This window comes from Sceloporus undulatus, chromosome 2 (assembly GCF_019175285.1).
Source record: "Sceloporus undulatus isolate JIND9_A2432 ecotype Alabama chromosome 2, SceUnd_v1.1, whole genome shotgun sequence".
In the NCBI taxonomy this organism is placed as follows: domain Eukaryota; kingdom Metazoa; phylum Chordata; class Lepidosauria; order Squamata; family Phrynosomatidae; genus Sceloporus; species Sceloporus undulatus.
The window spans coordinates 73352723-73372762 of NC_056523.1; the positions used below are offsets into that span (position 1 = coordinate 73352723).

The 20040-nt window shown below is 38.5% G+C and overlaps 1 protein-coding gene across 6 annotated transcripts in view; it reads right to left on the minus strand.

Moving 5' to 3' along the window:
• Nucleotides 1–20040, minus strand: part of RAD54L2 (RAD54 like 2) — a 117449-nt gene that overhangs the window by 89805 nt on the left and 7604 nt on the right. For 4 of the 6 annotated variants that reach the window (XR_006101817.1, XM_042448406.1, XM_042448405.1 and 1 more), the window contains exon 2: nucleotides 3308–3517. Coding sequence is in view for 5 of the 6 variants with exons in the window: in XM_042448406.1 (XP_042304340.1) it covers nucleotides 3308–3461 (154 nt within the window). In the remaining variant the exon portion in view is untranslated. Of the gene's footprint in view, nucleotides 1–3307; nucleotides 3521–20040 lie in introns of all 6 variants that reach the window. The other 2 variants (XM_042448402.1, XM_042448403.1) reach the window with 1 other exon arrangement.

Here is a 20040-nt window from a genome sequence, read left to right on the forward strand (position 1 = left end):
CAGCAGACCTGCTCTCCCTCGGAGGCCTGTTGGAGCTGCCTTGCCTTCCTCTCCCTAAGTTGATGGATAGAGGGAGGGCTCTTCTTCTTTCGGGCAAGGCCTGTTGGAGCTGCCTTGCCTTCCTCTCCCTCAAGATGATGGATAGAGGGAGGGCTCTTCTTAAAAATATTTAAAATTAAATAAACAAAAATGTATTTTCCTTAAGTGGATGCTTGCATTTATATCCAGTTGCATTTAAAACTGTAGAGCTCTAGCAAGAGCAGGGTAGATAAAAATCAATGATTTTTTAAAATAAAATATAAAAAATAAGATTTTAAAAAACTTAAATGGATTTTTTTATTAAAATGGGTTTTTTAAAATTAAAGGCTTTTTGAGGAAAAATCTATTTTAAGGTACATTATGGTCCAAAGATTTTTCATCATGAAATTGGGATTAGTTTTTAATTAAGTAGCCTGACAATATGTATTCATGCAGTGCTTAAATTTTTTGGTAAATAAATTCCATCAATCTATTCGCAATGCCATGCTCTTCCAGAGATTTTTGTAACATTATTGGGCATTTTTTCTGTCCAGAGCAGTGGTTCTCAACATTCCTAATGTCAAAACCCTTCCATATAGTTTCTCATGTTGTGTTGACCCCCCAACCATAGAGGAGTGGTGTCTTGGTGCATAAGATCATCACAGATATGTGTTTTCCAATGGTCTTAGGAGAGCCTTGTGAAAGGGTCGTTCGACCCATAGGTTGAGAACAGCTGGTCTAGAGGATATAACAGATGCTTGGTTTACAGTTCTCAAAACTGTGAAATTTTATCTGCAAAGATCACAATCACTTTCTTTTAAAATCTATGTACTGTACACATAATCAACCCCTTACTTCTTAATTGCTAAGTTTTAAAACATTCAAAGAATAGATTGTTGGGAGAGTGGGAGCGGAATAGATCTGCAAAATAAGCTAAGTGTGAGGAGTAGAGATGGGCAAGCGGTAAAAATGAAAGTGAAACATTTTGAGCAGAATACTCCAGAAGTCTTTGGATCTTCGTGTGTATAGCCTGAGGTTTATCATATTTTTATTTCCTTGGAGGAGAAAACTTAAAATGGCATTGGCAGCAGTTGTCCAAATTTGAATTATTAACCTATTATATAGTTCACATCACAATAATTTCATATTATCTATTATATGTTTCTAATAGTTTAACCAAATCAGGATTTTTTTATCTATAAGTGTAAAATAAATCTGAAAAGTTGTTATTCTAAAAATGAAACCTTTATCTAGTTGTAAATATTAAGATTAAACCAGCAATAATGAATCTTTGGTAACTCTGAGTTGTGTAAAATATGTATTAAGCTTATAGTGAGAAAGAGTATCCTTTTGAGCGGGGATCCCATAATTATTCCTGAGTAGTTGACTGATTTAAATCAAATCCACCCTGAGCAAGACATTGCCTTTTCTCTCTCTCTCTTCCCCCCCCCCCCCCCATCCTCTTGGTCCCTTCTACCACTGCAAAAACCCTTTCAGAAGTAAGCATGATGCATGAGTGGGACAAGGGGAGGCTTGCAGCTACATGTAAAAGAGTCTTAAGTATCCAGTCAAAATGGAGGACTTGGCTTCATCTTTCTTTGGTTTTGACTGAAGGAAATATATGCAAATGTATGCATGACACAAAGGTAAATCAAGGTTCCAAATCTGATGGGAAACTTTAGAAGTTCATATAGCTTAGACATGGCTTGGGTCCAGCTTACCTGAGGGAATGCCTCCTCCCATACAGTCCTTCCCGCACTCTCAGGTCCTCTGGGAAGAATCTTTTGCAGTTCAAGAAAACCAGACTGGTACCAACTTCCCAGAGGACGTTTTCTGTTGCCGCTCCAAAAGTCTGGAATGACCTGCCGGAAGAGATCTGCCATATAACATCTTTGGAAGCTTTTGAGAAGGCAGTAAAAACGGATCTCTTCCGGCAGGCATTCCTAAATTGACCTCCTCGGAATATTCACTCTCCAGTTCGGAATTATTGTTTTTAATGCTATTTTAAGGTGGGAGGGAGATAGGGAATTGTATTTTATATGCTTTGCTATATTTTTACTTGTGGTTTGTTGTGTTCTATTTTTATTGTTCTTATGTTTCTTGTTACCTGCCTCGATCCAATACAGGGAGAGGTGGGATACAAATTATTATTATTATTATTATTATTATTAGATACCTTTAAAAAAAACCTTTTGGACACAGTGATAGAGGATCAGACCATGAAGAGCAACAGCCTACCCACCCACCTGCTTGCCATCTGTGGATTTGAGCATCCGTGGATGGCAAGCCCCATTGGCCCTAATGGTGGCATGTGCATGTGGCTGCAGCAGTGTATGTGTGCACCACCATTAAAAATCACAGGACTTAAGGGCCCACTTTTTTGCATCTGTGGAGGGAGGGGGTGGAACAGAACACCCCGAATGCTAAGGACTGACTATATTAGTCATGAAGTTAAACTGAACTAGGAGGCAGTATACTTCCATACTGATAACCACAAAAGGGGAAGGCCATCACATTGACTGTTTGCTTTCCAGGTGGATGTGGTGGACATGTCATGGAAACAGAGAATCCAGGAAAAGATGGTTCTGTATTTCTATCAAGTAGAAAGTTCTGATTTATGCCTAACTTAGTTTTTTATTTGTGAGCAACACTTGATCAATACATTTTCCAATATCTTTAGGTCTGCAGAGCTTCTGATCCCATCCATGATTATCAAACAAAGTTATTCAAAACAGTTAAGATAACAGAAAGATACAAAATAAAACAAAATTATACAAATTGAGAAGATGTGCATAATTCAAGTCATAGGAGAGCCTTCCTTGGCACAGAATTTCAATATTTTTAGCAAAGTGCACAAATAGTCCTAGAGTTAGCTCTCTTCATTCATTCAAGTCTGTTGTCTGAAGAGCCAATCTTTGTACAGGAAAGATGGTCAATATACAGTACAATATAACAAGTGCCCTCACAAGAGTCCCTGCAGCAGCCATAAGCACAACCATCCCTCTAAATACTACCATCAGACAAGGGCTTTACTAGCAGGTGCAGAGCTCTGTATCACTGCCCTACTTACCAAAGCTGAAATACTATTTTAGCCACAGCAGTGCAAGTCACCAACACAGTAATGGGCTTCCCCATTATATAACCTACTGACTAAAATGTTCCAAAACTGGTACACATACAAATTCCAGAGTGAACAAATCTGTCTCTTGCATAAAATAAAAGGATTTATTCCCCAGATTTAAAGCTCGTACAAGCAAAGTATTCACTGGTTTCCTGGCTCACTACTCACCATTTTCATCCAGCAAGTCTTCCTCATCATCTCCATCATTGTCCTCTTCCATTGCTTCATCATCATCTTCCTCCTCCTCTTCCTCCTCCATATCCTCCTGCTCCAAGTCCGGGTCCACATCCGGATCACTCCCTGAGATTGACTCGTCCGACATGATTCCCAGTAGCACTCCTTGTGCATTACCTGCTCATGATCTATGTTAAGGCAGCCCTGCAAAACAAAAAATTAGATTGGTGGTTAGGTAAGTTGTACAGTCCTAGTCTCTTCTAGACTTTCCAGCTCTCATAGTTGCTAACTAGGATTTTTTAGCAGCATATCATTTCTTAAAGCAGTGATAACCATATCAGTTTTAAACAACTAAGAAGAAATATGTTTTTAAAGCAATCTAAACATTTGTGCACTTTCATGGTGGAATCAAACATAAACTAACATAAAGCCATGTTCTCCTAAACTAGATTATGCAAGTTTAGAGTAATTTTCTATAGTATATAGAGCCAACATGGTAGCTTGGGCACTGGACTCTGGAGACCAGGATCTGAATCCCCACTTGGCCACAGAAACCCACTGGATGACCCTGGGCTCAGCCTCAGAGGAAGGCAAAGGTAAACCCCCTCTAAACAAAGGGTAAATTCCCTCCGCCAAGAAACCTCCGTCATAGGTTCATCCTAAGTCAGAAACAACTTGAAGGCACATAACAACTGAATGCAGCAGAGAAATGCAGTCAATTCATACTCACATATTAAAATATTTGTCTCACTATCCATTTTTCAGTCTTTATAACATGACTCTCACACACACTACTGTGCTTCTGTTATGGGGTAAATAATCAATTACCAAATGGTAGCTTATGGCAGGTACACACACAGCCATGACAGAAACTGCTGTATGTTGCTACAAAACCCTGAATAACCTGGATTCTATCTATACCTATGTATCTTAAAAATTAGGACACACTCTATTGAAACTTTAATTCAGGAAATGTTCAACTTTCTACAACTAAGAAGAAGACAATCTGTTTCCAAACATTTATACAAACATTTATACTTCACATCTTCAACATGGATCTGGGATGCATTCTAACACAATATCACAGCTCACAAAGAGAACACATATCAATCTTGTACAGTCAGCCTTTCTTATACACGGATTTCTTATACACGGATTCGAGCATCCACGGTTTGAAAATGTTCAAAAATAGTATAAATTTCAAATATCAAACCTTGATTTTCCATTTTTTATAAGGGACATCATTTTGCTATGTCATTATATTTAATGGTACTTGAGCATCCACGGATTTTGTTATACACAGGGGATCTTAGAACCAAACCCCAGTATATAACAAGGGTCCACTGTATCTAAAGGGGGAAGAGAATCCAACCTACATTGGTGGGGGCTCATAGTATTATTCATAGTAACTAAACTGTATTTCAGTAACTATGCCCACCATGACATGTTCCTTCTTTATTAACCTTCTTATCAAATAATTCAAGCTTTAAAATATCATCCATCTCATCTGAAGGACAATTAACTTGCTGCAAACCAGGAATGTAGGATCCTAATACAGTATGCTTTCTACAGAGTCAATGGTCACATTGAGTCCACCCATGTTTTCTCCACTCATCCATATTTGCAGTAAGCAAGATATTATATCTGCCAGATCACTGTTTGCTTTCTCTAGTTTGTGTACAAGCACAAGAACTGCCAAGTCCAAATCAAAAGTAGGTAATATTCAAGAACATAAGTACCTCGGTATATAAATACTGAAAAATGCAATTTAAAATAAATTATTTAGTGATTTTGCTTCTGCAGAGTGCATCTGAAATTGCTATCTGCACTTCAGCAACATACTTTACAAATAAATGCTGAATATGAGAAATATTTTCTCACTATCACTCTTATCAAAACACTTCTGAAAGAGATCTAAAATTAAAGTGATCTCAACAGGAACAATGAAGCCTATACTACTTGGTTCCTTCTGTGTAAGCCAGGGGTAGGAATTACATGGCCATCTATAGAGAGCCAGCATGGTTGGACTGCAATTCTGGAGACCGCAGTTCAATTCTCAGCTTGGCCATGGAAATCCACTGGGTGATCTTGAGCAAGTTACATTCTCACAGCCCCAGGGGAAGGAAATGACTAGCCTACTCTGAACAAAGTTTGCTGGAAAAAAATCTATGATAGGTTCAGCCTAGGGTGGCCATAAGTCAGAAGTGATTTGAAGGAACATAATAACAACAACAACTTGACATTATTGGATTGCAGTTCCCAATTATCCCTCAGCACTGCTTTGCAGCCTGGCCAAGCAACCGCGTTTCTTCAATGGCATGGAATCAAAAGTGCTGCTGACAGCTTGAAGATTTTGATCCTACAAGCAACAATAAACTGATACAGTGAATTAAAAAAGAATTAAATGATCAATAAGTGTAAGTATTTTACTGTTATTACCACTGTCATAACAGTTTAATCTATAAGTCTCAAAACATTTCCTCCAAAAAGCAAGTGTTAATAATGATATGGTACTCTAGCACAAAATGAGCAGCAAAAAGTACAGGCAGATCCAAAATCTATGAGTCTCTAAATAAGTACTGATTCCTTGTGTTTTCTTCAGTCTATGAGATTTGCCAATCTAGTCAGATTACATACAGAAAGGCAGAGAAAAGAAAAAGAAACAAGTTATACAGAAGGAAAAATAGGGGAGACCAAGGAAGGAGCAAGAAAGCCTGTTACAAAACAAAACTCTTAAAATAAACATATTGCTAAATTCTGATGTTAATTTGTCTCAACAGATTTTTTTAAATTAGTAAGAAAAATGTGCTTTTCAAACACACACACACACACACACACACACACACACACACACTATCTCTCTTAAATAAGCAGGCTGAATTCAATTGAGCTTTCAATTGTGGATATGCCATCTCCTACAAAATCCACTTGCAAATGAGCACCACTGAGTTAACCACCTTACCCAGACATTAAGCAGCTTTCCAGAAAATGTGTGTACACACAGACACGCATTCCGAGGGGGAAGAGAAACCACACACACAACACAAACACAGTTCCAGATAGCTTGTATGAAACATAGTATCTGGCTACAGCAAAACACATGACACTACTTAGCCATGTAACAAAGACAAATTAATACCATAACTTACTTGATTACATTTAGCAATAAAGTCCTAACACATGTCACAATGGATACAGCCCATTTAACATAAAGTACAGTTGCTAAAAAAATCAACAAATGATTTCAACACTGTTTTAGAATTTAAGACAATATCTTCAACCTAAAGCTTCAATCTTAGCTTTTACACTAATGACATATAAGTAGTTAGAGCTACACTTACACTTTAGAGAACTTTAACAAAAGCAATACATTCTACAAAGAGATCACACTGTTTTTAATGGAATTCATACCCAACTTCTATTAACTTATACTAAAGTATTGCTTACTGTACCATTTTCCAGTTAACTTATTAAAATGCTATTACAACTCAATAGTTGAAAGGTTAGATAAAAACTGTCTTTCTGAATAGGTTAAGTAACCCTTTAAAGACCCTGGCTGAAACAATAAAGAGGGTTAACTCCACCAATGGCTTTATCATGTAACTAGCTCGGCACACCCATCCCACTTCTAGTAGCTGCCCTCTTTTCAGTTACATAAGCAGCGCTTCTCTAGAGGGCTTCCAGCCAGCCTGGCAAACTTCAGATATACAACATTAATACTGCACCACAGGCAGGTAAGAATTACAGACATTAGCCTGTCCTCATTTCTCACACAAGTCTGACCCAGTTCAGAACCATCCGTCAAGGAGAGTTACATAATATACAAAGCTAACACCTGCTTCTCTGGCTTTATGACTAGGTATTACAACCTACCCCTACTCTACATTAAAAGCATACTCACCATTTAATCAGTGCAAGTAGTGCTCTCTTCAAAAGAACAGACTACCTCCACATCATTAATTACAATTTGTCTAGACTTCCATGTTGCCTCTTAATAAAATCATCTTGTTATCGCTAGTATAGCAGGAAAATGTACAAAAGCTAGCATGGTACCTTTCTTGTAAAGGGTTTCTGTACCTGTCACAAACAAAGGAACATTTTCAAAATATTTGAATTCTATTATTTAAAAAAAGGGAGGGGGGAAACTGGAATATTTCAGATAACTGAAAGATCCTGACAGAAATTGTGTGGGACATAAGCAGTGTAAAACATAGAGAAAAAGTTGATAAACTGTACATGTTGCAGAAGAAAAGAAATTCATCTCTCACAGTTGGTGCTACAAGATCCCTGTCTGTACACTGGAAAGTAAAGCAATCTATTATGTAAACCTCAGTTTTGTACGTATGGTTGTTTCTAACAGAATTCTATCATATATTCAGAAACACTTTTAGTCTTAAAATAGGTAAGCTATGTTTTCCATTTTTGGTCACACTTGCTGGCCAAGCCAAAGGTTGTCATTACTACCTCCTTTCTCTGGCCACTTTTCCTGACAGAAAGGTACAGCTGAACATGGTGTTTAGACATCAAAACTGGAACAAAGGCAAATCATGTTGGTGGATTTGCTAAACCCAGGAAAATCATGGCCTTCCAGTCATTCTCAAACTCCATTTCCATAATGTTTTACTATTGATCAGGGTGAATGACAACCGGAGTACATCAATGTCTGGAGGAGTCATAAGTTTCCAAGCCTTGCTATACTTAAAGATAGTTTTCTTCATAGCAAGCTGATTTTTCACCCATATCCTACTTTTATTTTTAACATTACTCCATTTTAGGAAACAGCATGTCAATACACACTGTCAGTCACACTTACCCCCCAAAATAAGCCCTCAACAATATTACCACTGTCAATATAAGGACAGATGTTTGAGCAATGTACTCCTTAGGTACAGTAAGAATTCAGCTTAAGAGAAAAGCCCAATCAATTTAAGAGTAAAGTCTAAAAAGTTGTTGCCTAGTCAAGCAAGATTTTTTTCCCATTCCCATGCCATTTTATACAAGTATTTAGTGCAGATTTTGAGACAAAATAATGACACAGAGCCTTTTCAGTATTTCAGAAAAATAGAAAGGGCTTGTGACAAAAGTAGCACAGCAACTACACAGAGTAGCATACTGATGTACATAGTCTTATATAAAAATATACCTGTTACATAGTTTTAGAAAGAATTCGCAGAGTTCATAAATATGGGAACACTTTGTATTAAACATTTTATTTCTTATTCTAAAAGAAAATCATAGGCTTGAATAGGGCACCCCGTTGTGCACGGCCCAGGTGCACACATCATTAGAATTAATGGAGGTTGCCCCTCCGTGCATAATCCAGGTTGTGGCTCTGAGATCCGCGAGTTAGGAGGGGCGACTGTATTCTACTGTATTCATTTTTCAAAAAATAACTTTTAAAAAAACCCTAGGAAATTGGATTTTATTTATTTATTTACTTATCTCTCCCTCTGAAGCCACAATAGTGGCAGCTAGGATGAAAATAGGATCCTTCCTCAGCTGCTGGGCCTAGGTATGATGGAATGGCTGCTCTCTGGAACAAGCCCTCCAGGAAGGAGCAGAACACCAGCAGAACAGTGCCTCCTATTGCCATCCAACAGAGCTATTCTAGTCAGGCATTATGATGAATGGTATCAAAGCTGCTGAGAGATCCAAGAAGACCAACAGGTAGTGCTCCCTCTGTCTTGCCCCCAGAGTAGGTTGTCAATCAGAGAAACTAAAGCCATTTCAGTGCAATACCCTGGCCTGAAACGGGTCCAGATAATCAGTATGTAACAAGCAATGTATATCATGTTCTTCTACACGTCATTCTAGTCACAACTATTCCCAGAGTTTGGATGTTAGCTTTGGGTGTGCAGCTAGTCAGTAGGAATGTTTTTAACAACAACCTATATTAAACTGGAGGTATTCCCCAACAATAAAGTCACAGCCTAGTACCAAAGACATCAGTGGACAAAGACTCAAACATGAACTCAATTTCAACAAGTTTCAAATAAGTATGACACTTAAGAACGTGGAGCAAAATAATAATAAACCAAGATTATCAAAACACAGGAAAAGCTTAGATTTCAGAAACATGTCTACAATATTACTAATTTTCTTTTCATTATAAAGCTGTATACCAAGTCTAAACAGGACTAGTAAAAGCAACCTGACAGATTGAGGACTTTGGGGTTTTGTTTAACAGAACTTAATAGAAGTTAATCAAACTTAACCAAAGTTCACTCTAATCTTCCAGAAAAGGGGCTGATAAGAATGGTGACAGAGGTTCAAAATACAATCCAGAAATAATCCAGTTTGAAACCGCTTTATCTGCCTGGGCTCAATGCTAGGGAATTCTGGGAACTGTAGTTTTGTGAGACAATTAGCCTTCTCTGTCAGAGAGTTCTGGGGCCACAATAAACTACAATTCCCAGGATTCCCTAGCACTGAACTCAGGCAGTTAAAGTGGTCTCAAATGGGATTGTTTCTGTAGTGTGTTTTGGACCCGAGTAAAGCAAACCTTGTAAATTTCAGAAAGTTACAAATACCTCTTGCAGTAGCTTATAGCTTCCCATGCAAATGAGACCCAGACCTTATAAGGCCAGTTGCATGTCTACTATTCAAGTATGACCTAAAATTAAGGGAACTACCTTTTGTATATCTTCCCTTCCAGGACATAGGGAGGAAATTTTTAGCTGCCACAGATGAAGCAATCCACTCTTTATATATCTGCCTCAGAGAAAGGAGCCAGCACACTGAAAAGAGCAATATCCTATAAAGACTATAGAAAGGGGGAAAAACCTCCAAAAAGTAGCAGCTGCAGAAGAGCAATAAAACACCTGTATCTCTCTTTCTGTGTGTGTACACACGTTCAAGTCACTTATCGACTTATGGCAATCCCATGAATTTCATAGGGCTTTCCTGGTCAAGGAATATTCAAAGGTGGTTTGCCAGGTCCTTCCTCTGAAATAGCATATGGTATTCACTGGCAGTTTCCCATCCAAGTACTAACATGGCATAGAAGGAATTGGAAATTCAAAAAATTATTTTTCTTTTTAATTAATGCCACAATAGTTACATGGAGGAAACCAGTTCTGATCTTAAATGTTTTGCTGTGTAAATAGTGCAAGGATCAACGATAAATAGTCAGGAAACAAAACAAAACCTGTTGATATGTCTTTCTTCCAACTGGAATAATTTCCATTGTGTTCACTGGGTCTTACTCCCAAGAAAGTGTACAGAGAATTGCAGCCTATATTCTCCTCCATAGGAGCCTTGCTCTTTACTATCACTGTGTAAAAATTAATTACTTAATCATTTCTTCTTCTTCTCCAACAGGCATTTAACAAAAAGTCAGATTCAAAAAACACCACACATCTCTTTTCATTAAGATTAGTGTGGCAAGGGCACAACATAGTTTTACAGGCCAAGTTCTACAAAAAACTTTATTAAATATGTTTACCTATGCAGAAATAAGACATATAGCTTAAAGCCTTAATCAAGAAATTAGTGGTTACTTCATTGACCACATATTTAAAAGCGTTGACCATAATGATGCCTGTCTCCATGAGATGATATTCAGTGGGGACTGCACTGATAACAACATCTAATCATTCAGGCAATGGATTATTTTTGATTACTCCCCAAACAATAAGCTCATTGAATTTCTGTTTCAATGCAATAGCTTTAACATACTGCCTTTAGTGAAAAATCATTATGTTGATTTTATTAAATACTTAATTGATCAGAAAAGTCAAAGGTTTAATAGTGAAAGCCCTCCTAAGGGGATAAGTACCTTTAGTAGTCAGAAATGGTAATACAATATACCACAAGGAAAAAACAAGACCACCAACTCCACAAACAACAGACCAACAGATTAACATGCAAATCACTTCCTCCCAACCAAGGGTCACACAAGTATATATATCCCACACACTTCCATTCCACCACCCTCTGAAGATGCCAGCCGCAGATGCAGGCAAAACGTCAGGAATAAATCTTCCTGAATGCAGCCACATAGCCCAGAAAACCCACAGAAAGCTATGAACCAAAAAGTCTTTAATGCATTACAAGGCACCCATTTTGTCTGAACTGGGAAGCTATGGTCAACTGCTTTGGAACAAGTTAACCAACATTAGTTGTGTTAAACCAGGATGTAAGGAGTGAGGAAGGAGCACACAGTCCAGTAATATTAGTTGTGTTAAACCAGGATGTAAGGAGTGAGGAAGCAAAATCAAGGTAGCACAGTTAAAAACCTGATCAAGAAAGATTTAAACTGAATCCTGTGAGGAGTGATACAGTATTTCATCAGTGAAGGGAACACCAAGTTCTAGGCACAGGAGTGACAATGCACCAGCTAGTCCTGGAATTTGTCAATTGACAAACATACACATGTTCATTCTCCCCAGGTACAGTGGTACCCCGGGTTACGAAATTAATTCGTTCCGCGGCGCCCTTCGTAACCCGAAATCTTTCGCAACCCGAAAAAGCCATAGGCGCTAGCGCTGGAAGCCGCGATTTCGTGCGGAAAAGCGCCGAAAAGCACCAAAAAATTTTTTCGTAAGCCGGAAAAAAAACCGTAACCCGGAACAGTTTTTTCCTATGGATTCGTATCCCGGAAATTTCGTAACGCGGTGCTTTCGTATCCCGGGGTACCACTGTACAGTTTTACAATTGGTTTGTATTCTTGGTTTAAGAGGCTGGAAGGGATGACTTCAACTATCTGTATATCAATACACAGAGCATGGGAAACAAACAAGATGACCTTAAGCTCTTAACAAAAGCAGACAAATGTGATTTAACAGGCACCACCAAAACCTGTTACAATGAAACTCATTACTTGAATGTAGATAACTAATGCATATAATTTATTCAAAATGAATAGAATAAAGAGAGACAGAGGAGTAGCAGCATTATTATGTAAAGGATGTGTATGTATATTCAAGAAGATGCACTATCAGGAACAAGGGAAAGATGCTTGAGAACATTAGGGTGGAAATCAAAGGAAAATGAAACAACGGTGACCTTAATGTGAAGATGTATTAACCATCTCCACATTGGACTCAACACGTGGATTATGCCCTCCTAAAGAAGATGCCAAACACTGGAAAAGGTGATCTATAGCAATAATGGGATACTTCAGCAACTTTAACATCTGTTAAAAACCAAACTCTGCCAAGAATATCAAGGGTTTAAAAATTCTGCATTTGTCTTGCTCATAATTTCACCTTCCAACAGGTGGAATATGTAACAAGGGGATAAACTATCCTGGATCTGATCCTCCCTAACAAAGTGATCCTCACAAACAACATCAACAAGATAGAAGCAGTGGGAACCTTGTGAAGCTTTATATTGAGGAAAAGGAAAATTGATGTATACTCTCAAAGCTAAGATTTCAATCAGCTTAAGGAAATACTAGATGAGGGCCCATAGTGAGAAATGATCAAAGAGAAGGAAGTTCTTGGATGAGATTTTCTTAAATGTGAGAACTGAGTCACAAACATTTTCTATGAAGAAGAAAGGGGGTATGCAACTGATGAAACTGAAATAAAAAGCTTTTGGGATGAGCTGATATTGAGAAGTGGCATGGAAAGGAAATTGAAGAGGGGCATCATCAAGGAAGAGTACAAACATGTAGCTATATTAGTAGGGAGAATATCAGGAATGATAAACCTCAGAATGAGTTCAAGCTTACATGAGAAGCTAAAAATAACAAAAAGCACTTTTCCAGCTATGTTTGGCACAAAAGAAGGAACAGGAAGGGATAGGCACACTGTGTGAAGAAGATGAAAAAATGCTAATGGGTGACAGGGAGAAGGACAAACTGCTCAACTCCTACTTTGCTTCTGTCTTCTCCCAAAAGAAAAACCATGTTCACAGTGGTGAAAATATAATAAATGATATAGTGAGAGGACTACAGCTCATGATAGTAAAGATATGGTATGGGAACATGTGCTTACTTCAAATGGACACAAGTCTTTAGGCCCAGATGCACAGCCTCCAAGGTTATCGAAGGAGCTGGCAAACATAAATTCAGAGCCTCTTGTCTATAATGTTTCAGAAGTCTTGAGAAGAACAAGTTAGGCCCAAAGAGACTGGAGATGGGCAAGTACTGATGAGTCTATTTCACAGTCATACAAGGAAAATTCTACAACAGATCATCCTGTCTCTAGAATTAACAAAATAATATGGTGATTATTAAAAGATAGCCCAAGATTCTCAAAAGCAAGCCATGCCAAACTCATCTGTCTCTTTCCTTCCCCACCCCCACAGAGCAGCAAGCTTGATGGAACAAGAGAATGCTGTGGAGGTAATATATCTTGATTTCAGTAAGTCCGTCGAGAGGGTCCCTCATGATACTCTTGCATACAAGCTGGTAAACTGTGAAATAGACCATGGTATTATTGGGTAGATTCATAACTGGCTGATGGAACGTATCTGAAGGGAACCTACTAATGGTTCCTCAGAATCCTGGAGAAAATGACAAGTGGGATGCTGCACAGTTATGCTCTGAGTCTGGTATTGTTCAACATTTTTATAAATGAGTTTATGCAAAAGTTAAGGTACTGCTCAGCAAATATGCAGGTGACACTAAACTTGGAGGAGGTTCTAATACTTCACACACAAAATCAAAATTCAAGATGCACTTTATAGATGGGAGAACTGGAGTAAAACAAAATGAACACCAGCAGGTATAAATGTAAAGCTCTATACTTGTGTAGGAAAGATCAGGTGCACAAGCATAGAATAAGTGACACCTGACTTCACAGCACTACATGTAAAAAGGATCTAGTGACCTTACAAGATCATAAGCTAAACATGAGTCAACAATGTGATCAGGCAATCAAAAACGGCTAATGCAATTACAGTTACATAAACAGAACTATAGTGAACTGATCAAGGGAAGTAACTATGCCACTCTGTTCTGCTTTGGTCAGACATCATCTGTACTATGTCCAATTCTGGACAACCCCATTTAAAAACATTGACAAACTGGAATGTGTCCAGATGAAGCCGGTAGAGGCAGTAATGGGACTGAACACCAAACTCTATAGGAACTACTGAGGGAGCTTGGTATGTTTAGCTTGGAAAAGAGAAGATTGAGAGGTGATATAATACTCAAATCTTTGAAAGGGCTTAATGAAAGACAGAGAAATCTTGGGGGTTGTTCAAAGGGTTAGTAGTGGAACAATGGATTCAAATTTCAAGAAAAGAAATTTCAACTAAACATTAGGAAGAATTTACTAACAGAAGACCTGCTTGACCACGAGACAGACTAATTGAGAGGGTGTGGAAATCTTCTTCAGTGGAAGTTTTAAAACATAGATTGGATGGTCATCTGTCAGGGATGTTGTAGCTGTGAATTTCTTGCACTGGCAGAGGTCTGGACTGAATGAATGTAAGGTCCTTTCCAACTCTATAGAGGTGCTAATACATTACACAGTACATGCGTTTTCACTCCATGTACAAATGGTGAAATATTTGTGAGAATCTCTACACCTGTGACACCTGGTCCATCCTAGGTTGTGTAAGGAGCCTCTAAAATCAGTACAAACCAATTGTAAAATTGTACTTGGGTAAAATGAACACACACATGTTTGTGTGAACTGATGGACTCGTGTTCACTTTGTTTAGGCTGCAAGTGTAGCCACCTAAACTTTGCCTGAAACACAACCCCCTTTTTTGTCCCTAAGGAGCTGCCACAGAAAAAACTGAGGAGGAGATTTTGGCAATTCTGACAGAGGGGGACATCTGAGAAAGAAACTAAGGCAAGCCCATGGAGAATAAACAATAGCAAATACTGGATTAAAAACACCAATTAAAGATGATGGAGGAGCACCACACCGCAACTAATGCTGTCTTAACAGTGGTAGAAACAGCTCTGAATCCAGAGAGTGACATAATGAGTCCTACAATTGCCCCCCCCCCCCCCCCCCCCCCACTCCAGGGTGGCATAGCAACAAACAGGCCTATCCCATTAAATAGAAATCCAATTCACTAGACTCCATCCTATCCTTTTGTTTTGTTACGAAACATATTTGTATAGCTCCTATTGATTTTAGACTTCCATTAGCGTTTTATGCAATTTTCAAAATTTCATGATAGTATTTTAATGGATAGATAAAATAAAAATCACTCCATATAACTGAATCATATGTATTAATAATTGTTTAGATGTAACTAGTAAATTTTCCAGAGCCTTTGTATTGTTTAATAAAGAAGCTTGAATACTCAACCCAAAAGGCCCTATATAAGCATATGCACCCTCCATTGCATGTGAACAAGAGTATCAGGGTAGAAATCACCAAGCTGGGTATGGTTTACATATGCTGAATGTAACATGAGAACAACCTTTCATGATTCCATGAAGACAAAAAGTTGATATTTTGAAGAACCGTAGATTTGTTCCATGTACATTATACATAATTTAATTACCAGAAATCAGTTGTAGGAATTGTGTTCCTCCCTCCAATGTGCCTGTACTTCAACTTCCAGCATTCCTCACCATAAGTATGTTGCAGTTCAAGAGAAAATATTTTGCAGATTTGCAAATAAACCTGACAGACAGCCATCTGTCTTATTTTGTGTTCTCTCTTAAAGGCTTAGTACAGCACAAATACTTAGGCTTTACTCTACACATCTTCTCTGCCACCTACTGTCTTCCTGTTTATAACAATCCATGAAACACAGCACATTTTGAATGGACACATTCAGCAACAGAATTTTTGATTCAGTTCTCATACCATGCAATATACTGTATATACGCGTGCATAAATAACTAAACAAATTGACAAAAAAATCAACCCATAAAAACAGGATCAACTTATTCATGAGTCAATGCTGGAATAGGGATCCAGCATGAAGGCAGTGATAAGAGGCAGAGGCAAGAAGCCCCTTTTGGTGTGGCAGAACATTGAAGCAGTGGTCCCACCCCATTACCCCCTCCCTTGCCCAAACTGAGAAAAGATAGGCAGCACCCTTCCTTCCCTACCTACTTTTTCTTCATTCTGCAGCAACGGGAGAGACAGAAGAGAGACTGCTGGTATATCTCTGCTAATGACTTTTGCTCTTCCAGTTCTACCACCTGGAACTGTCCAAAAAAACTGTTATCTCTCAGTTCAATATTTTTTTCCTTTCTGCTTTTTAAATGTTGAGCTCTAAATCGGAGTATAAGGTTGCAATGTACCTTATTTTAGCTTTAGAAAATATTTTCTTGTGAATTCTGCAATTTAATTTCTTAGGGGGGATACAAACCGGCAGTTTCCACTGGCCTCCATGTGCAGTAGGACTGAAGAAGGGCTGGGCGTCCACACGTTTACACAGGGCATGCCACAATGACGTCCCTCGTGCACAGCACGCAAACGGTGTACAAACGAAGGGCTTCGTAAGGCCATGCCACATTCCTTATGGTGTCCCTTCTAGGGAGCAAATAGGAGCCACCTTTCACAGCTTCTATTTGCACCGGGTTGGAGGCATGGTGTGCGGCTGCCGCGTCCCCAACCCAGTGCTTCCAGGGGCCCCAAAGTCTTCATTTCCTATCTGGAAGTACATACGTTTAAGTACATATAATTATATTTAATCAAATTCAATCTTAGCTGTCCTTATTTTCCTCCCTTAGTACAGCCTACTCCCCTTACTGAAATATACACTGTAGTCTCCTTAGGGCTTTTCTCATGCAAATCTCTCAAGTATAATATACATAGATGGTGCCATCCAAAATAATAATGCACAGCAAGTTCTTGTGGGTGTGGGGAACACAAGTGAAATACAGCAAGTTCTGTATGTGCATTTTGAATCCCGCAGCTCTTATGCTAAACCAGTATTATTTCTTTCATTTTAATACAGTTTACTGAAGGTCAGATAGGATTATGTTCAGCTTTTCACCATTCGTTAAACAGTCTAGGGCTGATAAATTTAGTAACAAGACCTGTTTTGGGGTATCTTCTGTCCCACTTTTTAAAAAATATTTGCATCATCTTACAATAATGGGTCTTCTGGTGAACTGCAGTCATTTCACTGGAACATACTACATACAATATTATTTCTTTTAAAAATAAAGTTTAAAACGCACACTTAAATATCAGGTTTAATGGACAGGATCCAGCATTCCATTCCACTAAGGTGAATTTTTCCTGAGTCCTCAAATCTTGCCAAGAAAACTCTGCTATAAGTTCACCTTAGGGTAGCATAAGTAGGAGACTTGAAGGCACACAATACAAACACACAATGTCTAATTAGGATATTGTGGGTAAGCAGAAAACAGTCACTGATTCTCTCCTTTGTCTATAACACCACCAAATGAGGTTCTGCTCAAACTAACAAGGAACATTTTCAGGAAGCAATGAAGAAAACAGAGGAAAGGGGGAATCTACAAAGAACAACCATTCTCACACTTTGCATCATGTATGATCCATTCAGTGAAAATCCATCCATGAAAGGGAGATTCAGTGACATTTCATCTTGGAAAATCTAGTTGCCCACATGTGGCTTTACAAAAAAGCTTTCACCTATGACAGGTTTACTCAAAACTAAGTCTTAAGCAAACTGATGCTCAAAATTCCATATATCTGGAGTGAGAAATGCCAGATGTCCATGCTGGGTTCAGAAGAGGAAGAGGCATGAGGGACCATATTGCAAATATATGTTGGATAATTGAGTGTACCAAAGAATTTCAAAAGATCAGCTTGTGCTTCATTGATTGCAGCAAAGTCTTTGATTGTATAGATCATGAAAAACTGTGGAAATGGGTGTACCATAACATTTGATTACTGTATATACTCATTTATAAGTCTAGAAATTTTAGTCAAAAAAGTGATTCCAAAAACCTAGGTTGACTTATCCACGGGTCAATGTAAGTACAGTTTGCCCACGTTATACTGTACTCCGGAAGAAGGGCGAGTGTGCCCCAGAAGAGGTAATGGTGTGTGTGCACGCCACCGCACTGCCACATACACAAGCCACATTCATTTAAATGAGGCTTGATCATACGCGCAATTCTCCTCACGCTGGGGGTCCGGAACGGATCCCCTGCGTAAGGGAAGGGCCCACTGTATTGTACTTTAACTCTTATATATAAAAAGCAACTATGTCCTGGGGAAAAGGACGAGATTAATCTATCCTGGAAGCAATGACTTCCCTCTACTCTCTCATCAATCCAGCTTTTAATATGAGCACAAACAGTTATGCCTCCTGGAATTTTGTAAGTTGTTTGGCATTCTTTTCCATAGCTTCATACTTTACATCCTTTGTTACATGGCCCTAAATTTCACCCTCGACCTCCACAGGTCATATCAAAATCCATAATTTTAGTTCCAAAACCTGCCCTCAACTTATACATGAAATTGACTTATAGTCGAGTATATACGATATCCTTATGTACCTGTACTCAAGACAGGAAGAAGGCTACTGTAAGAACAGAATATGGTGATGATTTACACAATTTTCAAGTAGACTATGAAAACATTGAGACACTGAAAGACTTCCTATATCTTAGCTCAGTCATCAATCAAAATGGAGACTGCAGTCAAGAAATCAGAAGAAGACTAGAACCTGGAACAGCAACTATGAAGGAACTAGACAAGTTCTTCAAGTGTAAAGACATATTATTGAATACCAAAGTCAGGATTATCTGTGCCATTTTATTTCCAATTTCTATGTATGGTTGTGTAAGCTGGACAGTGAAGAAAGCCGACAGGAAGAAAATGTGAAATGCTGCAGGGATGTTCTGCAGATATCCCGGACTGCCAAAAGACAATTAAATGGGTCCTGAGCAAATTAAGCCTCAATTCATCCTAAAAGCCAAGATGACTAAACTGTCATCTTGTCACACTTTGAACATATCATGAGAAAACATGACTCACTAGAAAATACAATGAAGCCTGGCAAGGTAGAAAGTAGTTGGAAAAGAGGAAGACCACATTACAGGTGGATGGACTTAATCAAGGAATCCGTGGACCTGTATTTGCAAGACCAGACTAGAGCTGTTGATGAAAGGGTGTCTTAGAGGTCTCTCATTCTTAGGATTGCCATAAATAAAAATTAACTGGACAACAGTTAACAACAACAGAAGTCCTACAGAAGTTACATAGGTATTCAAGATGAAGTTGTCAAGTCCTTCCATGTTACAATATTGCAGAAAAGTTTGAAAAGCTAAACGTGTACAAGCTCTCTCTTTTCTACAAACTATTCAAGCTTTTTGAGCCTCAGTGCTCTAGTGGTAAGCTACACCAGGAATATAATCACTTCCTTCAGTGGTTTAATAATAATAATAATAATAATAATAATAATAATAATATGTATTTATATACTGCTATTCCATGGATCATAGCGGTTTACAGCATAGTAAAAACAATTTAAAAACACAATATACAATAAAATAACAAGATAAAAACAACAGTACAATTACAAGTCTGACAGAATGGAAAAACGTCACATTCAGGGGGAGAAAAATAACACCAACGTTCATGGGGGGAATGCCTGACGAAAAAGGTAAGTCTTCAAGTTTTTCTTGAAAACATCAAGGGAAGTGGACATGCAAAGCTCATTAGGGAGTGCGTTCCAGAATCTCGGGGCTGAGACAGAATAAGCCCTCCTCATGACAGCGTAGCGGACATCTGGAACCGTCAACAGATGTCTTTCTTCTGATCTAAGAGTGCGGGGCGGACTATATGGGGAGAGGCGGTCCTCCAAGTACCCTGGGCCCAAGCCATATAGGGCTTTATAGGTGATAGCCAACACCTTGTATT